Raw genomic sequence first — 23,138 nt, 5'->3', positions numbered from 1 at the left:
ACCACAAACACATGAGGTCACTTATACCAGTTATCCTCATTTCACAAGGCAGAAACAGAGGTGTAGACAGAAGCCTAGACTCAATCTCAGGTCACAAGCCTGTGCCTTTAATCAATATACTCTAAAAAAAAAAAAAATACTCTAAGGCCCCCTTTATTGTTGAATTAATGTGACATCTAAGTTGGGCACACAAGTATCGTGTGAATGTGTGTTGAATAAATACATTAATAGGTCTTTGTGTCTCACAGATTAGAACTAAATGGCAGAAGTTGGAAAATGACTTGTATCACACCGTTCAGGTTATTAATGTTAGAAGCGAATCAGTATGAGAGCTGTAGTGTAAGGAGCCCTGGAGGCAGAAATGTGAAGTGCTCAGCAGCTAACCAAAAGATCAGGGTCTGAAACTATTCAGTGGCTCAGTGGGAGAAAGACCTGGAGATCCGCTCTGGTAAAGATTTACAGCCTAGAAAACCCTGTGAGCAGTTATACTCTGTCACGTGGGGTTGCTGTGAGTTGAAAATCAACTCAAGAGCATACAAAAACGACAACCATGCTTCTCAGTATTTTTTGGCTTAGCAGACCTTCTTCAACAAGGGTGGATGCATAAGTAATGTGATAAGGTGAGAAAGCTGGAATTCTGAGCAGGCAGCCACATGGCTCAGTGAGGCTCGTCTCTTGGTTTGCTTCATTCCACATTATGGAAGGGAGAAAGCATGAAGGTCACATAAGAAAGATTGCCCTTTCTCTCTGGAAGAGGCAAGGAAAATGTGTACCACAGACAGTCAAGACCAAAAGGTGTCTATGTTTTCACACAGAGTATTTTTATTCTTTTGATTGTTAAAATAAGGAGGAAAATTTTTTTTCCATGTCTGAAATTCTACCTTAAAACTTTACACGTAATAGAGAGAGATAGATAGATAGGTAGGTAGCTGCCCTCAAGTCAGCTCTGACTCATGGTGACCTTATGTACAACAGAAGGACATGTTGTTCAGTCCTGCATCGTCCTCATAATCACCACCATGTTTGAGTCCGTCATTGCAGCTATTGTGCTCATCCATCTCACTGAGGGTCTCCCTCACCCTCGCTGGCCTCTTCTTCACCAAATGCAATGTACTTTTGATCCCTTTTGATGGTGTACCAAAGCAGGAAATTTGGACAATGTTCTGTTGTGACCCATAATGTTTTCATTGGCCAGTTTTCAGAAGTAGATCACCAGGCCTTTCTAGTCTCTCTTAGTCTGAAAGCTCTGCTATAACCTGTCCACCATGAGTGATCCTGCTGCTATTTGAAATACAGGTGGCATAGCTTCCAGCATCAGAGCAACATGCAAGCCACCATAGTATGACAAACTGATAGAAGGGTAGTGGTTACACATAATAGGCCCTTGTAATATTGAAAGGAGCCCTGGTGGCACAATGGTTAACCACTCAGCTGCTAACTGAAAGGTTGGTGGTTCAAACCCACCAGCTGCTCTAAGGGAGAAAAATGTGGCAGTCAACTTCCGTGAAGATTAAAACCTCGGAAACCCTATGGGGCAGATCTGTTCTGTCCTGTAGGGTCACTATGAGTCGAAATCAACTCACTGGCAACGGGTATATTTGTTGAGCATAGTTAACTATTCGTGAGAGTAACATAAAAAACTAAAACCAGACCCAGTGCTGTCAAGTCAGTTCCGACTCATAGCGACCCGATAGGAAAGAGTAGAACTCCCTCATAGGGTTTTCAAGGAGCGGCTGGTAGATTCAAACTGCTGACCTTTATGGTTAGCAGCTGAACATTTAACCACTGTACCACCAAGGTTCCTTAAAAGTGATATAAGCTTTAATAATTTCATTAAGAAATAAATACACTTTTAAGGATATTTATGCGCATTCCTTCACTAGTTTAAATAACTTAATATTCAACAAGCTTTATGTGCTAATATTTATAGACCAGGCTTTGTTTCACCCTGGATACAAAAAACAAAAACAAAACCCATTGCTATCGAGTCAATTCTGACTCATGTATAAAGTGTAAATATGCCTGGTAAACCATAGTTTAAAATGAATACTGAGTTAGGACAGATATTGACTCATCACACTCTCCAACCACTATCGTTTCATAGTAGAGACCAACAGCAAGTCAGATTTGAGATGAGTTAAAACAACAGTTTAGAAAGCACGTGTTTAATTATGTCCTGGGTTTCTGAAGCACTAAGTCCTTTTGTAAGTTATAGGAAAAGGGCTAGATACCTGGTCTCATTGGCTTTAAACCCTGGACTCTTTTCACATTCATTGTGTAAACTCCCTGCTATCCTTAATCCCCATAATCTCTGCCTATATCAATCACAATATTACTCTAGTATAAGTGCATAACCTCTACTAAGACATTGAAAGTAATTTTACTATTTTTCACAAGTGCTATTTATAGCATATATTTTGAGAGTTACTAAATAACTTTGACTAGTTTGATACTTTGTCTTCTTGAGCTGTCCTTTGAAATCTTCTGTTCAGCCCTTTTACTTCATTATTGGGAAAATACTAAACAATGCAGGAAACATCTAAAGAAGATGGACGGGATACACAGAGTCACTATACCAAAAAGAATTGGTGGATGTTCAACCATTTTAGGAGGTAACGTATGATCAGAAACCAATGGTACTGAAAGTAGAAGTCCAAGCTGCACTAAAGGTGTTAGCCAAAAACAAGGCTCCGGGAATTGACGGAAGACCAGTTGAGATGTTTCAACAAATGGATGCAGTGCTGGAAGTGCTCACTTGTCTATGCCAAGAAATTTGGAAGAAAGCTACCTGGCCAACCAGCTGGAAGAGATCCATATTTATGTGTATTCCCAACAAAGGTGATCCCACCGAATGCAGAAATTATTGAACAGTATCATTAATATCACATGCAAGCAAAATTTTGCTGAAGATCATTCGAAACTGGTTGCAGCAGTATATCAACAGGGAACTGCCAGAAATTCAAGCTGGATTTAGAAGAGGACATGGAACCAGCTTATCCTTGCTGATGTCAGATGGACCTGGCTGAAAGCAAAGAATACCAGAAGGATGTTTACCTGTGTTTTATTGACAATGCAAAGGCATTCGACTCTGTGGATCATGGCAAATTCTGGATAACACTGTGGAGAATGGGAATTCCAGAGACTTAATTGTGCTCATGAGGAACCTGTACATAGATCAAGAGGCAGTTGTTTGGACAGAACAAGGGGATACTACATGGTTTGAAGTCAGGAAGGGTGTGCATCAGGGTTGTATCCTTTCACCATGCCTATTCAATCTGTTTGCTGAGGAAATAATCCAAGAAGCTGAACTATATAAAGAACGTGGCGTCAGGATTAGAGGAAGACTCATTAGCAGCCTTTGATATGCAGATGGCCCAACCTTGCTTGCTGAAAGTGAAGGGAAGTTGAAGCGCTTACTGATGACAGCCTTCAGTATGGATTACACCTCAACATAAAGAAAACAAAAATCCTCACAACTGGACCAATAAGCAACATCATGATAAACAGAGGAAAGATTGAAGTTGTCAAGGATTTCAATTTACTTGGATCCACAATCAACACCCATGGAAGCAGCAGTCAAGAAATCAAAAGACAGATTACCTTGGGCAAATAGGCTGCAAAAGTCCTCCTTTAAAGTGTTGAAAAGCGAAGATGTCACCTTGAAGACTAAGGTGCGCCTGACCCAACCATGGTGTTTTCAATTGCCTCATATGCATGTGAAAGCGGGACGATGACGATGAATAAGAAAAACCAAAGAAGAATTGACACCTTTGAATTGTGGTGTTGGCGAAGAACATTGAATATGCCATGGACTGCCAGAAGAATGAACAAATCTGTCTTGGAAAAATTACAACCAGAATGCTTCTTAGAAGCAAAAAAAAAAAAAAAGAACCAAGGATGGTAAAACTACATCTCTCATACTTTGGACATGTTATCAGGAGGGACCAGTCCTTGGAGAAGGACTTCATGCTTGGTAAAGTACAGGGTCAGTGGAAAAGAGGAAGACTATCAACAAGATGGATTGACACAATGGCTGCAACAATGGGCCCGAGCGTAGCAAAAATTGTTAGGATGCCGCAGGACCGGGAAGTGTTTCATTCTCTTGTGCGTAGGGTGGCTGTGAGTCAGAACCGACTCGACGGCACCTAACAACAACAACAGTCTGATACTTCATCTGAACAACGGGGAGGAAATCTGACTATAACTTATCATCTAAGGAATTAAGAGAATAAGAGATTTAGTTTCGTTCATTATATTTATTGTACACTGTATTGTCATTTTGAAAATGTAACTAAAGGTAATGTTAAAGTTAAGCCAAAATACACTACTGCTTGTCATCAAAAGTCCTATAGAAGTGTGCCTGTGAAACTCAGCGGAAAAATCAAATAGCTATAGAAAATTAGCCTTTCATGTACAAGAGTTGCATTTCAGATATTTTCAAATCTATTGCCGTATTAATTAAGGGGGTAAGTTTGAAGGATTTAAAAGGCTCCATGTTTGCAGTTTTGATCCCATGTTTTGGTCATCTCATGCTCTGAGTCTGATCATATAGATATAAGAGAATCATCACATACAATTTGAATCTACAAGGTACACAATCCTTTAATCCATGGTCCAAACCCACTGCCATCGAGTTGATTCTGACTCATAGCGATCCTATAGGACTGAGTAGAACTGCCTCACGTGGTTTCCAAGAAGCACCTGGTGGACTTGAACTGCCGACCTTTTGGTTAGCAGCCATAGCTCATAACCACTATGCCACCAGGGTTTCCAAAAGGATGGAGGGATAGAATTTGGAGTGGATCTCTCTGAGGATATCAATTCAGACCAGGTGATATATGCAGAAATGTGTGTATATATAGAACACACTCTTCCCAACTTATAATTTTGTGTTAAAAGAAAAATAAGAGTGAGTTAGAAGACAGAAAAGGAGTAAAAATGTATTTTTTGTGGGAAATTGATAAAACACAAATCATAAAAAAAAAATTACAGAGAAACTATGACATATTGCTTTCTTCAGGTATCTACATAGTTTTATAGACTCTGAAGTCTACAAAGCTGGGTGTTCTTTACAGGCAGGGAACTGAGTCATTCACCTCTCTATCACCAGTAGGTATCACAGTAACTAATACATGCTATTTGTTATCTCCTTTGTGGATTGAAGGAATAAGTAATATGTCAATCAATCATTGCAAAATGAATAAAAATGTACTTCTAAAAATGCTCTTCTGGTTTTATTCCTTCTACAAGTTCTCTGTGTTTTGCTGGTAGACAACATGACAGTCATAAGGTCAAGTATAAGAGTGATGGCAGAGAAGGTTACTCTTATTCACTGATGCTGAGAAATGATCAGTAACGTTCGGATGAAAAAATCAGAGGTAGAAAGTGTGACACGAAAGTTGTTAGTGATGATCTTATTTGGCTACTCTTTATGGATAATCTAGAGTTTAATCTCTGATACTTGAGTATGATTAATACCACATTGGGAGGATAATTTGGCAACTCCTGTGAGATTGACCATCATTCTCTATTTCTGGATGCTGAGTTACGTGGGTAATAAACCAATACATTGAATGACATAACTTGCTTTAAGAAATACAGTTAATTTGTATCAATGTGCAGATTTAAACCCTGCATTTAAACTTCAAGGTTTTATACTTACTTATATTCATTCTCTTTCAGTTGTATAAAATATGGTTGTTAAAAATCTGCTATCTTAGAGTATTAAAGGGTGTTTATATAAACAATTATATATATGTATATATATATGTATGGTATGGATTAATGTAATTGATAAGTAATTTGAGACATTAATACATGTCTTCCACCAGCTATTCATCCACTCGTTGAGACGTGTCACTTTTCTTACCCAGCAACCAAGTCATTATTGAATTAAAAATTACTGTAAATCTTTACTGAAAAGGAACAAGGATTACAAAGAACCTCTTGATATGCTTTGTAAATATTAAAAATGTCTCTGAAATAGAGAAAAAAATTACTTTCAAACTTAAATACTTTTTATTATGCTTTTATAATAAGAAGGAAGACTTAAAGTTCACAAAAAATCATCAAAAAGGAGGAATGGAACTGGAGACTCATATTACACCTACTCTTCACTAATTGACTATCTCATTATGTGACATTTTACACTTATGACAACGGTAAAAAATCTGCTATCCAACTATTTTGCACATTAGTGGTGTATATCTGGCAGTAACAATATCAAGGTGCGAGGTGAAAGTAATGCTGGCTGTCTGATGGTCAAGATTATGTGTCAGCTTGGCTGGGTCATGACTTGCTGTGGTTTGGCAGTTATGTAATGATGTGGTTATCTTCCATTTTATGATCTGATGTGGTCATCCTCCATTTTTGCATAATGCTAGTTTTCACATAACAACTTGGTCTTTAGAGCCTAACCATGTTGATAAGTGAGGAGTGAGTGTATTAAGTATAATCATACACTAACATGATTTGAGAATCACCACACTTATAATGTTAAATGTGAACATGTTCATGTAGTTTAAATATTTATATGACATGATGTCAGTGTCATATAAATTTGTTGACAAAATTTTAATTTATTTGGAATTCATCATAGTAAAATTCCCCATTTTCTGAAGTTTAAAAAATATGTGGCGAAGATTTTTAAGATAAAGACATGAATGAAGCAGGTGTTAAAATGCAGATGGACTGTTTCTTCCCTTGTGCTTCACATCCTCTGTGAAGATACGATTTTATAGCCTCTTACATTCACCTTCTCTCAGCCTCCCATGGTGTGGTTCCTACCAGTATTGTGATAACGATTTATGTGCTACCATCCTTAAAACCTCAAATATAGAGCTTTATAGATTAAACACGAAATTCTTCTTTTCCAGTAAATTATAGGTTCCTCTTTTTACTTTTTCTCTGTTGCAGTTTATTATGCTGACATACCTTTTCATGTTGGCCTGGCTGGGAGTCACAGTTTTCACCTCACTGCCAGTTTACATGTACTTCAATCTGTGGACCATCTGCCGGAACACCACCTTAGTGGAGGGAGCAAATCTCTGCTTGGACCTTCGTCCCTTTGGTACGTGGATATTGATTCCTTGTTGTAAAACAACACCCCATATTGTGTTATGGAAATAACTGCCTCCAAGATAATATAAAACACTTCAGTACCATCATTATTACTTCTTCCACCAAAGAGTTGAATTTATCATTCACTTTTTAAGACATGCCTTTTTAATTTAAATAAGTAGGAATTTAAGGGTGAGTGGAAGTTGATATCACAACATGAGCATACATACATGTCTGTATAAATAGTCTATCAGATTGCATTTCCTGGAATTGGCAGATTATAGTTGTAATTTCTCTTTTCTGACTCCTAGGCTCTTTTCCAAACTCACTATGATGTTGGCATCCCCTTTTAATCCTCACATGATAAACAGTACAAATTGTGAAATCCAATTTAAAGATTATCTAATAATTATGTACTTCATTGTCTTCTGAGATGGGAAAGACAAAACAAAACAAAACAAACAAACCAGTATTTAATAATAAAGAATTCAAATAATGTTAAATCAGCAATCCTTTTTGGTTATTCTTTTTGAGGGCTAAAACCTCATATCATAGCAATAGTTACTCATATTTATATGGAGTTACAATATATAGACCTCTTTCTAAGTACTTTACATATGTTAACTTGTTTAATTCTCACAGGAACTCTATTTGATGTGCTGGGTGTTATTGTCTTTATACACACACACACACACACACACACACGCACACAAAACTGAGACACAGAGAGGTTAAATTACTTGCCCAAAGTTATACAGGTAGTAAGAGGCATAGCCAGGATGCAAACCCAGGCAGTCTATCTTCAGAGTCTATGCTCTTAATCATAAGTGAGCTCCCTCTCATATTGAAACAAGTGATGAAACAGGAGTCAGGAAAGTTAGTCTAATCTCAATTAACCTATTTGAGATTCTGTTTCTTATAGGTGAAAACATAGGAGCTACACAATTTAGAAAAGATTTGCAAATCCACATGTACAAATGGAATTTTTCACTCAACAGATATTAAAAGTGTACATATTAATGTCTGGGGATGCTCTCAATGTTTTCCTCTAACGAGGTTTGCTCAGGCCTCAGAAAAGTGGGAAATAGTGCACTGGATGATTTCTGAAGGCCTTGTGGCTCTAAGGTAGACTGTGGATAGACTGCAGAGTACAGCATAGTTATTCTATAGATAACTAGGTGTGTACTCCGAAACAGTGGACCACCCATCATACTACCAGTAGAAGTCCTCTGGGACCCCTGCAGTCTGATCCAAATTCAGAGCAAGATGATATGCTCTGTAGATGAAGTTCTTGGCAAAACGATAAGAAAATATGGAACGGTCTTACCCTGGTAATGCTTTACTCTTGGAATCTTGACCCTTGTAAACATATGAAAAGCTGATCTCAGCAATTCTTGATGGAGGCCACTGGGGATTAACTCCTCAGAAAACCATGGCTCTGGTTTTAGCCTATCTTTGTCAATGTCTTCCTTTTATTCTGCTGACCCTAAAAATTAAAATTTAAAAAGATGTGGCTAGAGTCTTAGACAGGGTTGCCACATAAAATACAAGAATCCCAGTTAAATTTGAATTTCAATAACAAGGATTTTTTTTTTTTTTTTTTTAGTACAAGTATGTCTAAAGTATTGTCATGTAGGACACACTTCTACTTAAATTTCCCAAATATTGTATGGGACATACTTATACTAAAATGTATTTTGTCAATCCTAGTCTTAGAGCCTGACTTTTCTCTCCTGAAAGTGTCACCATGGGAATAGGCGCAGCTGGGGCCTCTTGAGTGTGAATGGTTTATATTTTCAAGAATTCCTCATAGTTTAGCATACTTCCATTTGGAAGTATTTCAATTCTTACGTAGTGGCTGAGTGAGAATATGTCAAATAGGTGGTTAGACGGTCTTTATTTTTATTGAAGCATATTTTAGACTGAAAAATATTGGGTAACTCCAGAGAAATATTTTAATTTTCCCTAAATTTGATTTCTAAAGGAGAGCAAATTAATCTTTAAAAGATGACTAGTTTTCCATGATTTTTAAAATCTTTTTTGTTAATTCTCAACATATTCAGGTTCTTGTGATGTCAAAATTAACTGAACTTTTTTTAATATATTGAGACTTGGACTACCCAGTGTTTATGATCCCCTGTGACATTAAGTATACAATTTGCCTTAGAATATGTCTTAGAATCACAGAATATTACAACTGAACTTCATTAATCACCAATTCAGTTGTCTAATCTGAAATAAATGGAATACTAAGAGATGAAATAAATTTTCCAAGATTACAGCTATTTAGCAGGCCATGCCGGGATGGAAAGGTAAGTTTCCTTAATCTTGGTGCAATCCTTTTCCTAGTCAACAGTTTTTCAAATAAAATTTTAGAAGAGCTTTCTTCACCATAATCTCAAATAAATCATTAATATATGTAGTAGACAGAATAATGTCCCCTGCCCAGAAGATTTCCAACACCTAATTCCTGGAACCTGTGAATATTTTCAGTTATATGTCAAAGAGGATTAATGTTTCAGACAGAGCTAAGGTTGCTAATCAACTGACCTTAAAATAGGGATATTATCCTGGATTACCTTTGTCAGCCCAGTGTAGTAACAAAGGTCCTTAAATATAGGAGAGTCAGTCTGAGGAAGATGTGACATGAAGAAAGGCTCAGAAAGATGCAGTATTACTAGACTTGAAGATGAGAAAAGGGACCAAGAACCAAGGAATATGGGTGACCTCTAGAAGCTGAAAAAGGCATGGGATCTAATTCTCTTCCTAGATCCTCTGGAAGGAATGCAGCCCTGCCAACACCTTGATTTTAGGCTTCTGCCCTCCAGAACTGTAAGAGAATGACTTTATGTTGTTATAAACCACTAAACTTGTGGTAATCTGTTACAGCACCAATACCCACCCAATGACCCAATGCCATCGAGTCGCTTCCGACTCACAGCACCAATAGGAATTAAATATACCATCTAAAACCAGAGTCCATAATTTTGTTTTACAGGCTTGCTATTTATTGTTTCTGAGACTTCATGTACTTTACCATTGTAGCAGTTCCTCTTCTGTCAAAGCCAGCAATATTGCATCTCTATGACCAGTCTTCTGTAATGTTAATTACCCTTTGCCATGTCATCTAACATAATTGCAGGTCCCAGGGATTATTAGCATGTAAACATCTTTGAGAGGCCATTTTGATGTCTCCATAGTCCGTCCTCTGGCCCCCAAAGATATGCGTAATACATTCACCCAATCCCAATGTCCAGAGGTCTCATCCCATTACAGCATCAACTCAAAGTAAAAAATCTCATCTGAGTCTCGTCAGTTCAAACTTTTTTGTCTGTCTTTCTAAGAACATGTGCCACAGTGGGAGTAAACCATGCCTATGTAGTTAAATAAGGCTTTTCTTTGAGCCTTAACGCTGTTTCCAACATAGCAACAACACTTTATCCAGATGTTGCTTCTTCTACTTGAATGTGGAAGAAAAAAAACACTTTTCAGATGTCATGAAATCTTTTAACATTAGCTATTAGACCTTTCTACTTAGTCCTTAACATAAAATGACCTACCTGTACATTTATTTGCCTTCTAGATAATATGTCCTTTGTAAGAATCCTAAGGAACCCTGGTGGCTCAATGGTTATGTGCTCGGCTGCTAACTGAAAAGTCAGTGATTCAAACCCACCAGCCACTCTTTCAAGGAAAGACGTGGCAGTCTGCTTCAGTAAAGATTACAGCCTTGGAAACCCAATGGGGCAGTTCTACTCTGTTCTATAGGGTCGCTGTGAATTAGAATCAACTTGAGAGCAATGGTTAATCCTAAATGTACATATACACTCAAGTAGTTACTATCAAGTTGCATCAGAACAGAAAAGAACCTCTTCTCAAAATTTGCGTTATATTCAGTATAGACATTAATTGATATTCATCAAAAAAGGAGTTGAGTAGGTAAGAATATACTTTAAAGCAATTTCCCATAATTCTTCTAGGATGTTTGTTGAAAAAAAGGTGGTACCTTTTTTCTTAAGAGACCAAAATATTTTACATCATGAGAACTGCCACCACGTAATGGCTCCTATTCTCGCTTAGTAGAGGTGCGCATCTCACTATGGATTCCTGTGTAAATAATAAACGTAAGCATTTCAAACAGACCCAGGGTAAGAGGCATTACACAATAGAGCTGATGAATTTTAAAATGCGTAATCAGATTAGGATTCTCTCTATTTCAAAATGAGCCATGAAATACTTGCATTCCCAGTGCTTTGTAAAATTACTTCCGTTATCCTCCAATTATATGCACTGCTATTTAACAGACTGACAGTGATTGTATAATGGTGTTTTTCCTAGTAAATTTGAATCATGAAATGTCAAAACCGTCCCCATCATATTAGATCCAAGGGTTTAAGCTATGGTCTCTTAAATTGTAGAAATTTGATGAAATTTCGTCAGGGACAAACACAGAGAGAAACTGGTCCAAAGCAGGTGAGGCTACTTCTAGCCTTCTTCCCAACCCCACTTTCTGTTTAGCTCACCCACATATTTTTAACCAATGTAGGCTGCTTGTATCTGATTTCCATAATATTCTTTTCATCAAGATTTCATTTCACATATTTATTTATACTTTGTTATCAAATATTCATTGAATATCTATTATGTTTCAGCTCTGCTCAATTATGAGAGAAAAAAAAAATCTCCATGACAAAAAAAAAAAAAAAAATCAAGCTTAGCCAGCACCTACATCATGGTTCTGTCCCATCGTCCTTTCTGTAGAGAACACAGCCCTGACCTAGTAACGCTGCTTTATTTGCTGAGACTAGAAATCAACACTTTTGACCTTAGTTCATCCAGTTCAAGAGGACATTTTATGTTAGTGTACAAACTACATACACACACTATTAAGAAGAAATCTTTCATGTATGTAGCTATGTGTCATTTCTAATTACAGAGCTATATTTACTTCTGCTAAATAATTTTTGAAAATTTGTGAAAGCTTTGCTATATTTTTCTTGTATAGGTGATTCCTTTGTGTAATTTACATCAGATATTTTTTAAAAGCAGTAATGTAAATAATAAATTATTTGATATTCATTTATATTTCATAAAAAAATTATATTTCATAGCAAGGAATTAATTTCCTATCAGTCTATACCAAAAAAAAAAAAAAAAAAGAAAAGAAAAAAAGTGCTGTCGAGCTAATTCCAACTCATAGCAACCCAAGGGGCAGAATACAACTTCCAAGGAGTGGCTGATGGATTTGAACTGCTGACCTTTTGGCTATCAGCCAAACTCTTAACCACTGCACCACCAGGGCCCCTAAGGCTTGTAAGGAATAATAATGTCTATTCATTCTGCTTACTTCCAACTTTAGCTTACAATTTTCTTGATGAAAACTTACCTCCCTAGCAGTGGTGCTTCAACTGTCCAGAAACCACCAAGTGGTTTTTACTGTTTTAGTGATGAACATGGTAGTAACTCCGTACGCATATTATGCATACTTTTCTACCAAGTTCTCCCTATTGCATGGTCAGGAAATACTTGCGAGATAGGAAATATAGTGCTCCTGTTTAGCCAGTTTAAAAGAATAAAAAGCAGTAAAAGCTTGTGACGGCCACTTTAATGTACTAAGTCCATAGTGTTATCTCTTCTTACTTCCCTCATGCTAAATTCTTGCTCCTTCTCTTGTACAATCCTAAATTCTTTTAAGAAACTGGAAAAGTCAGTATGTAGATTTTAGCCAAAAGCTTTTCTAAATCTAGTAAACAAATAAATATAAATCATATTTGGAAAAACTGATATGCATTTGCATAATTTACTGAATCTTGGGTTAGTCCAATGCAGCCACTCAAAAACAGATACGCATGAATCAAAATAATCAGGTTTGCAAATTTGTATTGTAGCACATTTTAAACATACATGCTCATTTGTATACCTTATTAGTACTTATATGTTGATACGTTAACTATAAATAATTTGAAATATATATATGTGTATGTATTTTCAATGCAGTATCGCAGATTAATTGCTCTTTGTATAAAGAAAAAAAAAGTATATCCCAGTAAACCTGGGAGGGTTGGGATACAATATTTAAAGGGAAGGTGAAGAAAGACTTCATCCAGAAGTTGCCATTTGAAGCAAATGGCAGATTTAGCCATGGAAATATTCTTGGCAAAGGGAAGATCCAGTGCAAAGATCTAAGGCAAGATAGTTGGTATTTTCAAGAAACAATAGGGAGACCAATGTGGCTGAAGAATGAGGAAATAGAATAGATTGAGATGAAACCTGTTTCATCCAATCATGGTGAATGTCTGACAAGACATTATCAGTTTTGGGGCTTCTATTCTGATGGAAGTGGAGAGTCATTGCAGGATTTTGAGCAGAGGAAGGCATGATCTAACATTATAGAAGGACTAATCTGGCTGCTGTATGACAGAGAAGAGATTATAGCAATGGTAGGAACGGGTGACTTTAGGAGAATATTGCAGTAACCAAGGCATGAGATATTGGTGGCTCCAACCAGGACAGTCAGTCACAACATAGATGGGGAGAAGTAGTCTGATTCTGGATATATTTTGAAGATAGGGGAAGCATAATTTCCTGATAGATTGGAAAGATTGTGATAGATTGAATAGATGGTGTGAGAAAGAAAAGACAATTCTGGGAAGAATTTTTTTTTTCTTTTTTTTTCCCGCCTGAGCAACTGGGAAGATTGTTTTGCTATCGAGTTAGATGGGAAAGGCTGAAGGAATAGCTTGCTTAGAAGCAGGGCGGGCAATAAGGGAAGATCAGAAGTTCAGTTTCAAGTATGTTGAGTTTTAAATTCTTATTATAAATCCAAGTAAAGTTGTCAAGTATGAAGTTGGATATATGAATCCTGAATTCAGGGAAGAGATGTTGATGATATTCAAAGTTCTGAGTTTGGATGAGATCAGCAAAGGAGAAAGAAGACTGAGGACTAAACACATGGGTGCTCCACCTTAAGAGGTCAAAGAGAAGAGAAGGAAGCAGACAAGGGGAATGAGGAGGAGAAGCCAGTGAGAATAGAAAGACATAAAGAAGAGACTGTAGTATCTTGGAAACCAAATGAAGAAAGTGTATGAAGGAAGAGGGGTGATCAGCTGTGTCCAGTACTACTGATTAGCAAGTAAAATGAGAACTGAGAATTAATCCCTTATTTAACAATATGGAGATCATTCATTCTTTCCAAGAAAAATTTCTGACAAGAGTAGGACAAAATCTGACTAAAAAAGGTTTAAGTGTAAATGAAAGGACAAGAACTGCAGACAGTGAGAATAGGCAACATTTTCTAGATTTGCTGCAAATATGAATAAAGAAATGGGTGCAGAAATTTATATACAGAAACATATATACCACATGAATGAAGGCTGCGTTGCATCAGTACGGAGAAATGTAGTCTCTACCCAGAAGCTGTCTAAATAACGATGATTCATTAGACAAATCTTGTGGGGTGGGGGGAGTGTCTTTTGTTTGTTTGTTTCCTTAGAACTATCTTGGCAGAAAGAAAGGCCACATGGAGAGAAGTCTGTATTTGATGTACTAAAGTAGATTATTTTTTGAAATGGAAATAAATCACACAAACTATTGGCTTAACAGAGGGTGGGAGTGGTCTGTAAGAAGGGTGGGGTGCAGATAGGGCACCTAGAGGCTAAGAATGTGTAAATACACGCAGTTTTAGTAAAGTTAAACAAAAAGGAAAACTCACCAAAACCTTAGGAACTAGCTTGTGTGTGTGTGTTTTCTTTTCTTCATATGTGTGCTTAGCACTTCAGTAGTTCTCAGACAAAATTAAAGAGCCACTTTTAGGGTGAACTTGATTACTTCTGTGCTGTAAAATGAGATCCAGAGCAGCGGAAGCGTGCCTTCTGTGGCTTGTTAAGATTGCGGTGTTCCAGGCTTAACATTATTTTGTAGATTCTGGCTTAACAGTTCTGTGTTGGAGCCTAGAAATATTTATTTTTGACGCTTTCCCTAGGTGATTCTGATGGAGTTGGTCCATGAACCAACTGTAGCAATGGTAAATATAAGTGAAATTTTCTTTTTTTTTTTTTTCTTCCCATTTCCCTTACTAATAGCACTGTTTTGATTGTCAGCAGAAGATATACTCCTACTTTGGGCAATGGCATTGTGGAGGAAGAGCAACTCTGTACCAGCTGAACTGATCTGAGTACTGACTGGAGCACAGTCAGGGGTGTAATTACCACAGTGACTGTGACGCCAATGAACTAGCAAGAAATGGACCTAAAAATTCTCATAGTTAGATTCAATGAATTCAGATGGTCTCCGGGTGGGTCAGATGGTGAACGTCTTAAAGTTCATGAAGGCTAAATAGTTTTGCACTTTCTATTCATAATTATTAGCCAGTATACTGGAAATAGGAAACCCTGGTGGCGTCGTGGTTAAGTGCTACGACTCCTAACCAAAAAGGTAGGCAGTTGATATCCACCAGGCCTCCTTGGAAACTCTAGGAGTTCTGCTCTGTCCTGTAGGGTCGCTAGGAGTCGGAATCGACTCGAGGGCAACGGAAATGAAGACTGCCATTGTAAATGAATGAAAACTGAGGAAAAATTGTTCCTTTATAGCATAAAATGGAATTTGCTTAGATTTGATCAGCCAAAATTCTGTTTTTCTCTCCCTTGGTCTCGAAAACATTTATAACGCTACACTGCAATTTTCTATGTTGTTGTAGGAATTGTGACAATCGGAGAGGAAAAGAAAATTTGCACGGCCTCTGAGAACTTCCTGAGGATGTGTGAATCCACTGAGGTGAGTGTTTTTGCAGCCTTTAATTTGGTCTGAGTTTTAGCATTCTGTTTGGCGTTTGAAGACTATGTAATTAAATCTATATTGCATTTTCCATTTTTCCTTTCAGAGTCAATTTTTACTTGCAGAAGTGTTATACAGGGGGAGTGCAGAATAAATATGCATGAAATAATGTGCATATTTCAGTAAAAATTATGATAATAAATATCTTTATGTTTTCTAGAAACTTCCACATTTTAATGAGCTGGAAAAAATGATAAAATTATCCTTAACAATAGATAACATAGGTTTATATTGCTATAATATTATTGAAAACTGTCGTCAGTCATGATATCATCTTTATGGTGAAATTAGAGTAAAGTGATGCAACTGCAAGGGTTTAAAAGTTTGCAGGAGAAAAGATCATGTAATAATACTTTTTGATTAAGCGATTTACTCTATCACTTTTGTTGAAGATGTAAAATGTTCTTGTTCATAAGATACCAGTAGCTGTAATCCTGACACGTTTTAGTTTTCTATGGTTTTCTTTTCAGCTGAACATGACCTTCCACTTGTTTATTGTGGCGCTTGCTGGAGCTGGGGCAGCAGTTATTGCTATGGTAAGACTTCAAAGCTCTGATGCTTTATTATTCAATTTCCACTACAAACCAATTTGCTGGTAGAGATGATAAGTCTCCCCAAGTATCCGAAGTTCATAACGATCACATTTCTATTAATACCCGTAGAAACAGAATGAAAACAGTGGGTAAATAACTGAAAAACAAGGCTTAACATAAGGAAATATTGTCTTTACGAAAGAGAGATTTGGTAATCTTCTTAAGGATGAAAACATTCTGTGATATTGCTAATGCTAACAAAAAAGTTCGTTAGCATTTTAGACATTAAAACAAAAAATCCAAATCCGTTGCTGTCGAGTCAATTCTGACTCATAGCGACCCTATGACAGAGTAGAACTGCCCCAAGGAGTGCCTGGTGGATTTGAACTGCTGACTTTCTTGTTAGCACCTGTAGCTCTTATCTACTACTCCAACAGGGTTTTTTTAGACTTTAGATTGCTATTAATAGAAACAAATTACCTTTGTGGCATATACGTATGTCAACATGATATTCTGAGCCACCTAATCAAATCCTTAACTTCCATTATCCTTGTTTTTCTCCTTAACAAAGAATGTAGAAAATACCATACTGACTTGTTTATAAAAATAGAATGAATTTATTTTTCTTAAAATAAATCTCCGTAGTTTCAAGTCCTATCCTATAGGGCCGCTATGAGTCAGAATCGACTCGACGGCAGTAGGTTTTTTAGGTTTAGTTTCAAGTCATGTCTTCTATATCTAATTTTCTTCAGAAATTTTAAGAACAAGTCCTACTTCAACCTATCAGGTTTTTACAGGTCTTTGCGGACCTATCATGTGCCAGACCCTGCCTGTCCCTCGTAACCCACCCTGAGTTCCATGTTTCTCATGAGGGTACCAACCATCGACGGTGAGCAAGCCTTCTGAGCATCTGTAGTAGCTTTTGCAACTAAGACCTTCAGTTCCTGTTTTTTGTTTTTTTTTTTATCCTAGAAGACAAGTAATACAGAACTCTAGAAGATCCTCAGTAACCTTAGAGCGCTTATAGACAACTCAGTATGTAAAAAATGAAGAACTTTGAATTTATTTAGTAACTTTTCTCATGGTGCCCATACATTGTCTAATATATTGGTGAAAGGGACAGTTTTAAAAAAAAGGGGGGTGTTTTTATCTTTAGTCTAATACTAAATATAGAAAAGATGAGACAATGCTAACATGCTAATGAGCCAAATCAGACCGGTTATTTTTAGTGATTTCATAAACGCTTTTTTTTTTTAATTAGGCTCTGTTCTATTTTATTAAAAACATTTTAAAAATATCTAACAACACTATGTGAATGCAAAAATCAGTTTTCAAAATGTTTTGCTGATTTAAACATTGCTCAGCGTTTTAAACGTAGTGGCTATGAATCTCTACATAGGTGTTTAGTTTCAGAATATCAGATACATACTAAAATCCTGTTGGCTGATTAACTGGAGGGATCAAAACAGGACGTTAAGCAAGGACCTTGTATTCTTAGCCTAAAATTAAAATGTGCCCTTGGGAGACATCAACCTGTCCTGGCCAGTGGTGCTTCAAACAGTCATGGTCTGAACAGCACACAGCTGGGCTGGGAGCTCAGAGGAAACATCTATAAGTGTGTCTTCACACACGTGTCGCATACACTGGAGAATTTTTAAGAGCTTGTGTATCTACAACCGATATACCCCCATATCCAAAGGATTTTGAAAGCACCTTTTGAAAAGAGCTACATAATAAAGCATTTGTTTGCATTTGCTATATACATATATACATATACACATATGTATATGTAAGAGTCTGTTTAAAAAGGTACCCGTCCAGGCATGCACCAGTGAAAAATACCTGTTTAATCAAATAATGTGATTGAAATGTCCCTGAAAAATGCTGACTTTGAAATGATTCTATCATCAAAAGATTTTAAGATAATAGATACTTGGATATTTTGCATCTGTTAAGGAAACTATGCTTTGCATATCCTTAAAGTTATAAATAAAAACATTTTTATTTCAAATAGCAGAAGTTTGGAAGATTATTATTTTTTTTTTCTAAGTATTCAGCTTTCCTTTTGGGGTTCTCTCTGGACAGAGCCATCACCAATCATTAACTCCCTTGACATCCAACCCCATACTAGCTTAAATGATTTGGCATCGGTACTTCTAGTTTATTAGCTCTGGTAATCGTTTAAGTCTTAGGAGGCAGGGACGCTACAACTGTTACTACAGTTACTGAAAACCTACTTTGTTGACAGCATTGTTAAATGCTCTATGTTTGTGATCACATTTGATTCTCAGAATATAGCAAGTGTCATTAACTTCAATGTTGGCTCCCTTTGTATATGGATTTTTCCACTTTAAGTAGATGTTTGAATATTTCTTTCCTGAAAACACGCTGCGGTAAAGATCCTGAACAGACCGTCAGTGTAAATTATTTTTGTCTTTGCTCAGGTTCACTACCTTATGGTTCTGTCTGCCAACTGGGCCTATGTGAAAGATGCCTGCCGGATGCAGAAATACGAGGACATCAAGTCGAAGGAGGAGCAAGAACTTCACGACATCCACTCTACCCGCTCCAAAGAGCGGCTCAATGCATACACATAAAGCCTGGCTCTCCTCCCTACCGTTCCAATGCTTTGGTGTTTAACTAAAGGCCATCCAACCTCCAACCACTGAAAAACAAGACGCAAGTGCTTCTCAGCAGTGATGTGTAGGGTGACTTATGAATCACCTGAATACGAGTCTTTGTTGATTAGCACTGAATTTGCTAATTTGTTAAGTTGGTGTAATCAGATCTCTTCTACAAGCTCCTATCCAGCGCCCCCCCTTTTTTTTGATTTTTCAAACTCACTTAATAGTTCTGTAAAATCAAAGATACTAACATCATCAAAGGCAAAGATTTGTTTGATTTTTAACCACTTCCTATGTGTTATACAGAACACCTTTTGCATTACTTCTTATGTTTTTGAAAAGAAAACAATAGCTTTTTTATACACTTTAGTTTTTATTTCGGTAACTAGCTTAACTACAGGTAACCTTCAAAGGGACCATTGTACGTTATGAACAATAGACAGGGATGACATGAGGACACCTCTTGAAACATGGATATCTTGTCTAAAGATCAGAGGCCATATTTACTATAGGCCCCGGTTAAGGTTTTCATCAACTAAGGTGCAATTTCTAAATTTGTAAGAGTAGGTAAAAAAACAAAAAACAAAAAAAAGTGCTTCTTATCTTTGTTACCATTGTATTTTTCTTGGTGTACTTTAAAGGTGTTTCTCTCTGATTACTCATGTTTATGTTGTGAGCACGTAGAACATCGATGCTAACGCATGGCTCCTTGGCTTTTTAAGATTGTGACACCAGGCTTACGTTTTAAAGTTGAGTGTAGAGACGAATGGATGGAGATAACTCCTAGTGGTCTGCAGAAGGTCGATCTCTTTGTGATGTCAGCAGTGGCTGGATTGGAACTTTTATGCTAATGTGGAAAATTGATTGCCTTTATGAAGGTGACATATTAAAAATAAGCACACTAATCCCCGAGAAGTTGTTTTACCTGCTTTAGAAGTTTTAATGGATTGCACCTCTGTAAACTGCCCTAAAGCGTGTATAATATATTTGAAAAGGCTTCCATGAATATAATAGCTTTGCTTGCAGCCTTCCAATCTACGTCGGTTTACCTGTAGTGTTTTTAAAAGCGTGGTCGGAGGAGGCCACAATAGAATGTATCCTTTGAAAGTGTAGTGATATATTTGTGTTTTTATTTCAAGTAAGCCATTTTAACAACAAATGTTCATTCATATTCATTTATAAGAAGTTCCTGTATCAAAGGAATTAAAAAAAAAAAAAGCAATCAGTATTATTGGACCAAATCCGCTGTTTGTTTCAACCTCGACTTTCTTCTTTTCGATTCTTTCTAATGCTACAAGAATGCTGTAAAGTGTCTTTTAAAACGATGTAGCCTGACAAGACATTTTTGTCAGTTATAAAACTAGGTGGTGGCGCGCACTGATTTGACCATTGTGAAATCCTTTCTCGATATAAGTGCATTTCTAATAAAATTTATTGAGTGAAACAATCTTTGTACAATGACCAATCATGCATCCAGTAATTTTACAAGTTCTTGTAGTAGGTAGGGGGTATTACTAGACTTCTCTGTGGCATGATTATGCATTCTGTAGAATTATTTAATTAATTTGGGGATGGTTTCGCTTCTTTTTTTTTTACACTTAGCTTATCTTACTGGTTGAACATTTTTCTGATATACGCAGTATTACATATATTCAGCAAAAGTATTAATGGGCTTCCTTCAATGCTATATTATAGTGTTTCAGTTCTGTGTCTTAACAGTTTGTGATGATTTTTAAAAACTGTCTTTGAAACTTATGTAATGATGTTGACGCTTTGAGCTTTTTTTTCTGGTATTAGAGTTTGTATTTTCACAAAGAGTGCTTTGTAGCAGGCATTACAATTAATCTGTTTTGTACATAAATGTGCCAACAGCTTGATGGTGGCGTTTTTGAAATGTAGAACAAGGTGCTTGCAAAATGTAATAAACACACTTGTGTAATTTGTGTACTTATTATTAGTTTCTGCGGTGTTTTTTATTTTGTTGTTTTGTTTCTCTTTCTTATGTGTATGCATTCCTTTCAAATGAAAAAGACTCCATCTCCTTAGTATTCTTATTTCAGTTATACTGAGCTAAAATTCAAGTTTCTGTGTATGGACATGCAGTTCAGGAACGCTAGGCAGCCTGAGTGGGGAGCTGGAAGGGGTAATGACTTTCGAGGTCATTTCATTTGGCAAGTGGCAACTATTCTCAAGCTACTCTATTTCTCTGCCTAATTTCTTTCTGTTATTTTATGTTTTCCTTCGTGCTTCACAAACTAACAGAGAAACAAAAAGACTAACGTAGATCAGAAAGAAAGGTTTCTTTGTTCACCTCAAAATATCAAGTTGAGCGCAATGAAATGAAAAAGAAAAATATATATATATATATATGCATGTATGTATGCTTTGAGTCTAATTTCTTCAGGCCAAACTACAAGTGATAGCAATTTAAAATAATAAAATAATTTTCAAGAAAAATACTAATTTTCATAAGGCCTAAAGAATGCTATTCATCTTCAATTATCTGTGTATTATGAATGGCAGCTTGGAATGGAATTTTCTTGGGTTTAGGTTAGAAATAGCTATAATAATCCTAAGTAGATCTGGACAAAATGTCTGCATTATATTTTAAATCGGCATTTTGAAGGTAATAAGAAATTTATTTTCCTATCTAAATCTGCTTATAGTTACTACTGTTTCTAATTTTTTATGAAATTCTTAGCATAGTAAGAAAAGAACAAAAAATGTGTTAAAGAATACCACACACAAAAAAATTCATAGTATATGCTTTTAAAAATCTGATTATTATAAGATTATCATAACTTTTGAAAACTGAAAAATCTGCTCCTCTTTGTAAAAATGCACATTTCATCTTTAAGGGGAGTGATTTCCGTTTGGGAAGAGTAAAGCTAACGTAGGGATAAAGAAATTATGCACTTTTGGGAATAAAATGTATATTGACCAGCTCTGACTTAGAGGTGCAGTCATTTTACTTTTTAATATTAAAATTAAGAAATAGCAGATTGTCATTTGTGCACTGAAAGAGCAGGTGAACTTGACTTTTTGTCACATATTTTCATTGCTGCCTTTTAGACAAAACAGGCATCTCATTTTCAGGTATACTTAACTAATTTGATAGCTGATATATGCTGACAATGTTAAAATGTGACTTAAACCATCATACCTTGAAGAAGAAATACTCAAGTTTCCTAAAAGGCTTTCAGATCACACATCATTTTATATCAATGGGACGGCAAGTTGGTGTAAAATGCTTCTAGCTGAAATGTAAACATCTTTCTACTGGTCTATATAAGTCTACCTCTTGTTTTTTTCCTCACGAAAGTACACTTTACCTTTTTTGGTCATTTTAGGTTCTCTTGCTATTTTCCATAAAAATTCATGAAACTTGGATATTGAAAAAGAACTTAGGCCATTTATTGGAATGGAATAAATTTTCTCAACCATTGTGTTTCTAACCTGTATAATTTCCTATAGTTGAAAACACAATACAAAACAAACAAAAAAATGGAAGAATAAAATCTAAGAGTAACTGTGAAATGTAAATCCAAGTAATTCTGCTGTTACTGTTTGATTAAGAGGGAGAAATACATGAACAATGTTATTGAAAGATTTATCTCATAGTGGGGAAAATGTAAAAAATATAAAAGTCAAAAACACACACAAAAAGACCAAGAAATAACAACCTACTAGGTGAAAAAACTGGAGCCTTATTGGCGCTGTGGTTACGAGTTCGGCTGCTAACCAAAACATCAGAAGTTTGAATCCACCAGCCACTCTTTGGAAACTCTATGGGGCAGTTCTACTCGGTCCCATAGGGTCACTATGAATTGTACTGGTTTGGTTCTGTTGTGTGAAAAAAATGTGAAAGACACCTGAAGCCACAGGTTCTGTTTTCATCAGAATTTTTGCCCTCCACTCAAGGCATTTCAGAACAAAGCTAAAGCTCTAGGTGCTGCAGAGGCTGGAACTTTTTCTGTCTCCGAGAAGCGGGGGCAAGGCAGAAGAGCTCTTCTTTGGCTGCCTGTTATAGGCTCTGATTCGACTCCTGGCAACCCCATGTGTGCAGAGTAGAACTGCCCTCTAGGGTTTT

At 36.5% G+C, this 23,138-nt stretch overlaps 1 protein-coding gene across 2 annotated transcripts in view; it reads left to right on the top strand.

Annotated features, from left to right (window-relative positions):
- GPM6A (glycoprotein M6A) overlaps window positions 1–20,988 on the top strand; it is a 387,900-nt gene extending 366,912 nt beyond the window's left edge. For both annotated transcript variants that reach the window (XM_049864673.1, XM_049864672.1), the window contains 4 exons: window positions 6,916–7,069; window positions 15,755–15,831; window positions 16,362–16,427; window positions 18,869–20,988. In XM_049864673.1, the coding sequence (XP_049720630.1) occupies window positions 6,916–7,069; window positions 15,755–15,831; window positions 16,362–16,427; window positions 18,869–19,021 (450 nt within the window). In that variant the 3' untranslated portion in view covers window positions 19,022–20,988. The remainder of the gene's footprint in view (window positions 1–6,915; window positions 7,070–15,754; window positions 15,832–16,361; window positions 16,428–18,868) is intronic.
- Window positions 20,989–23,138: the final 2,150 nt, after the last annotated feature.

Source organism: Elephas maximus, chromosome 21, assembly GCF_024166365.1.
Source record: "Elephas maximus indicus isolate mEleMax1 chromosome 21, mEleMax1 primary haplotype, whole genome shotgun sequence".
Classification (NCBI taxonomy): Eukaryota; Metazoa; Chordata; class Mammalia; order Proboscidea; family Elephantidae; genus Elephas; species Elephas maximus.
The sequence above is the reverse complement of the archived record's forward strand: the minus strand, read 5'-3'. Positions and strand labels throughout refer to the sequence as shown.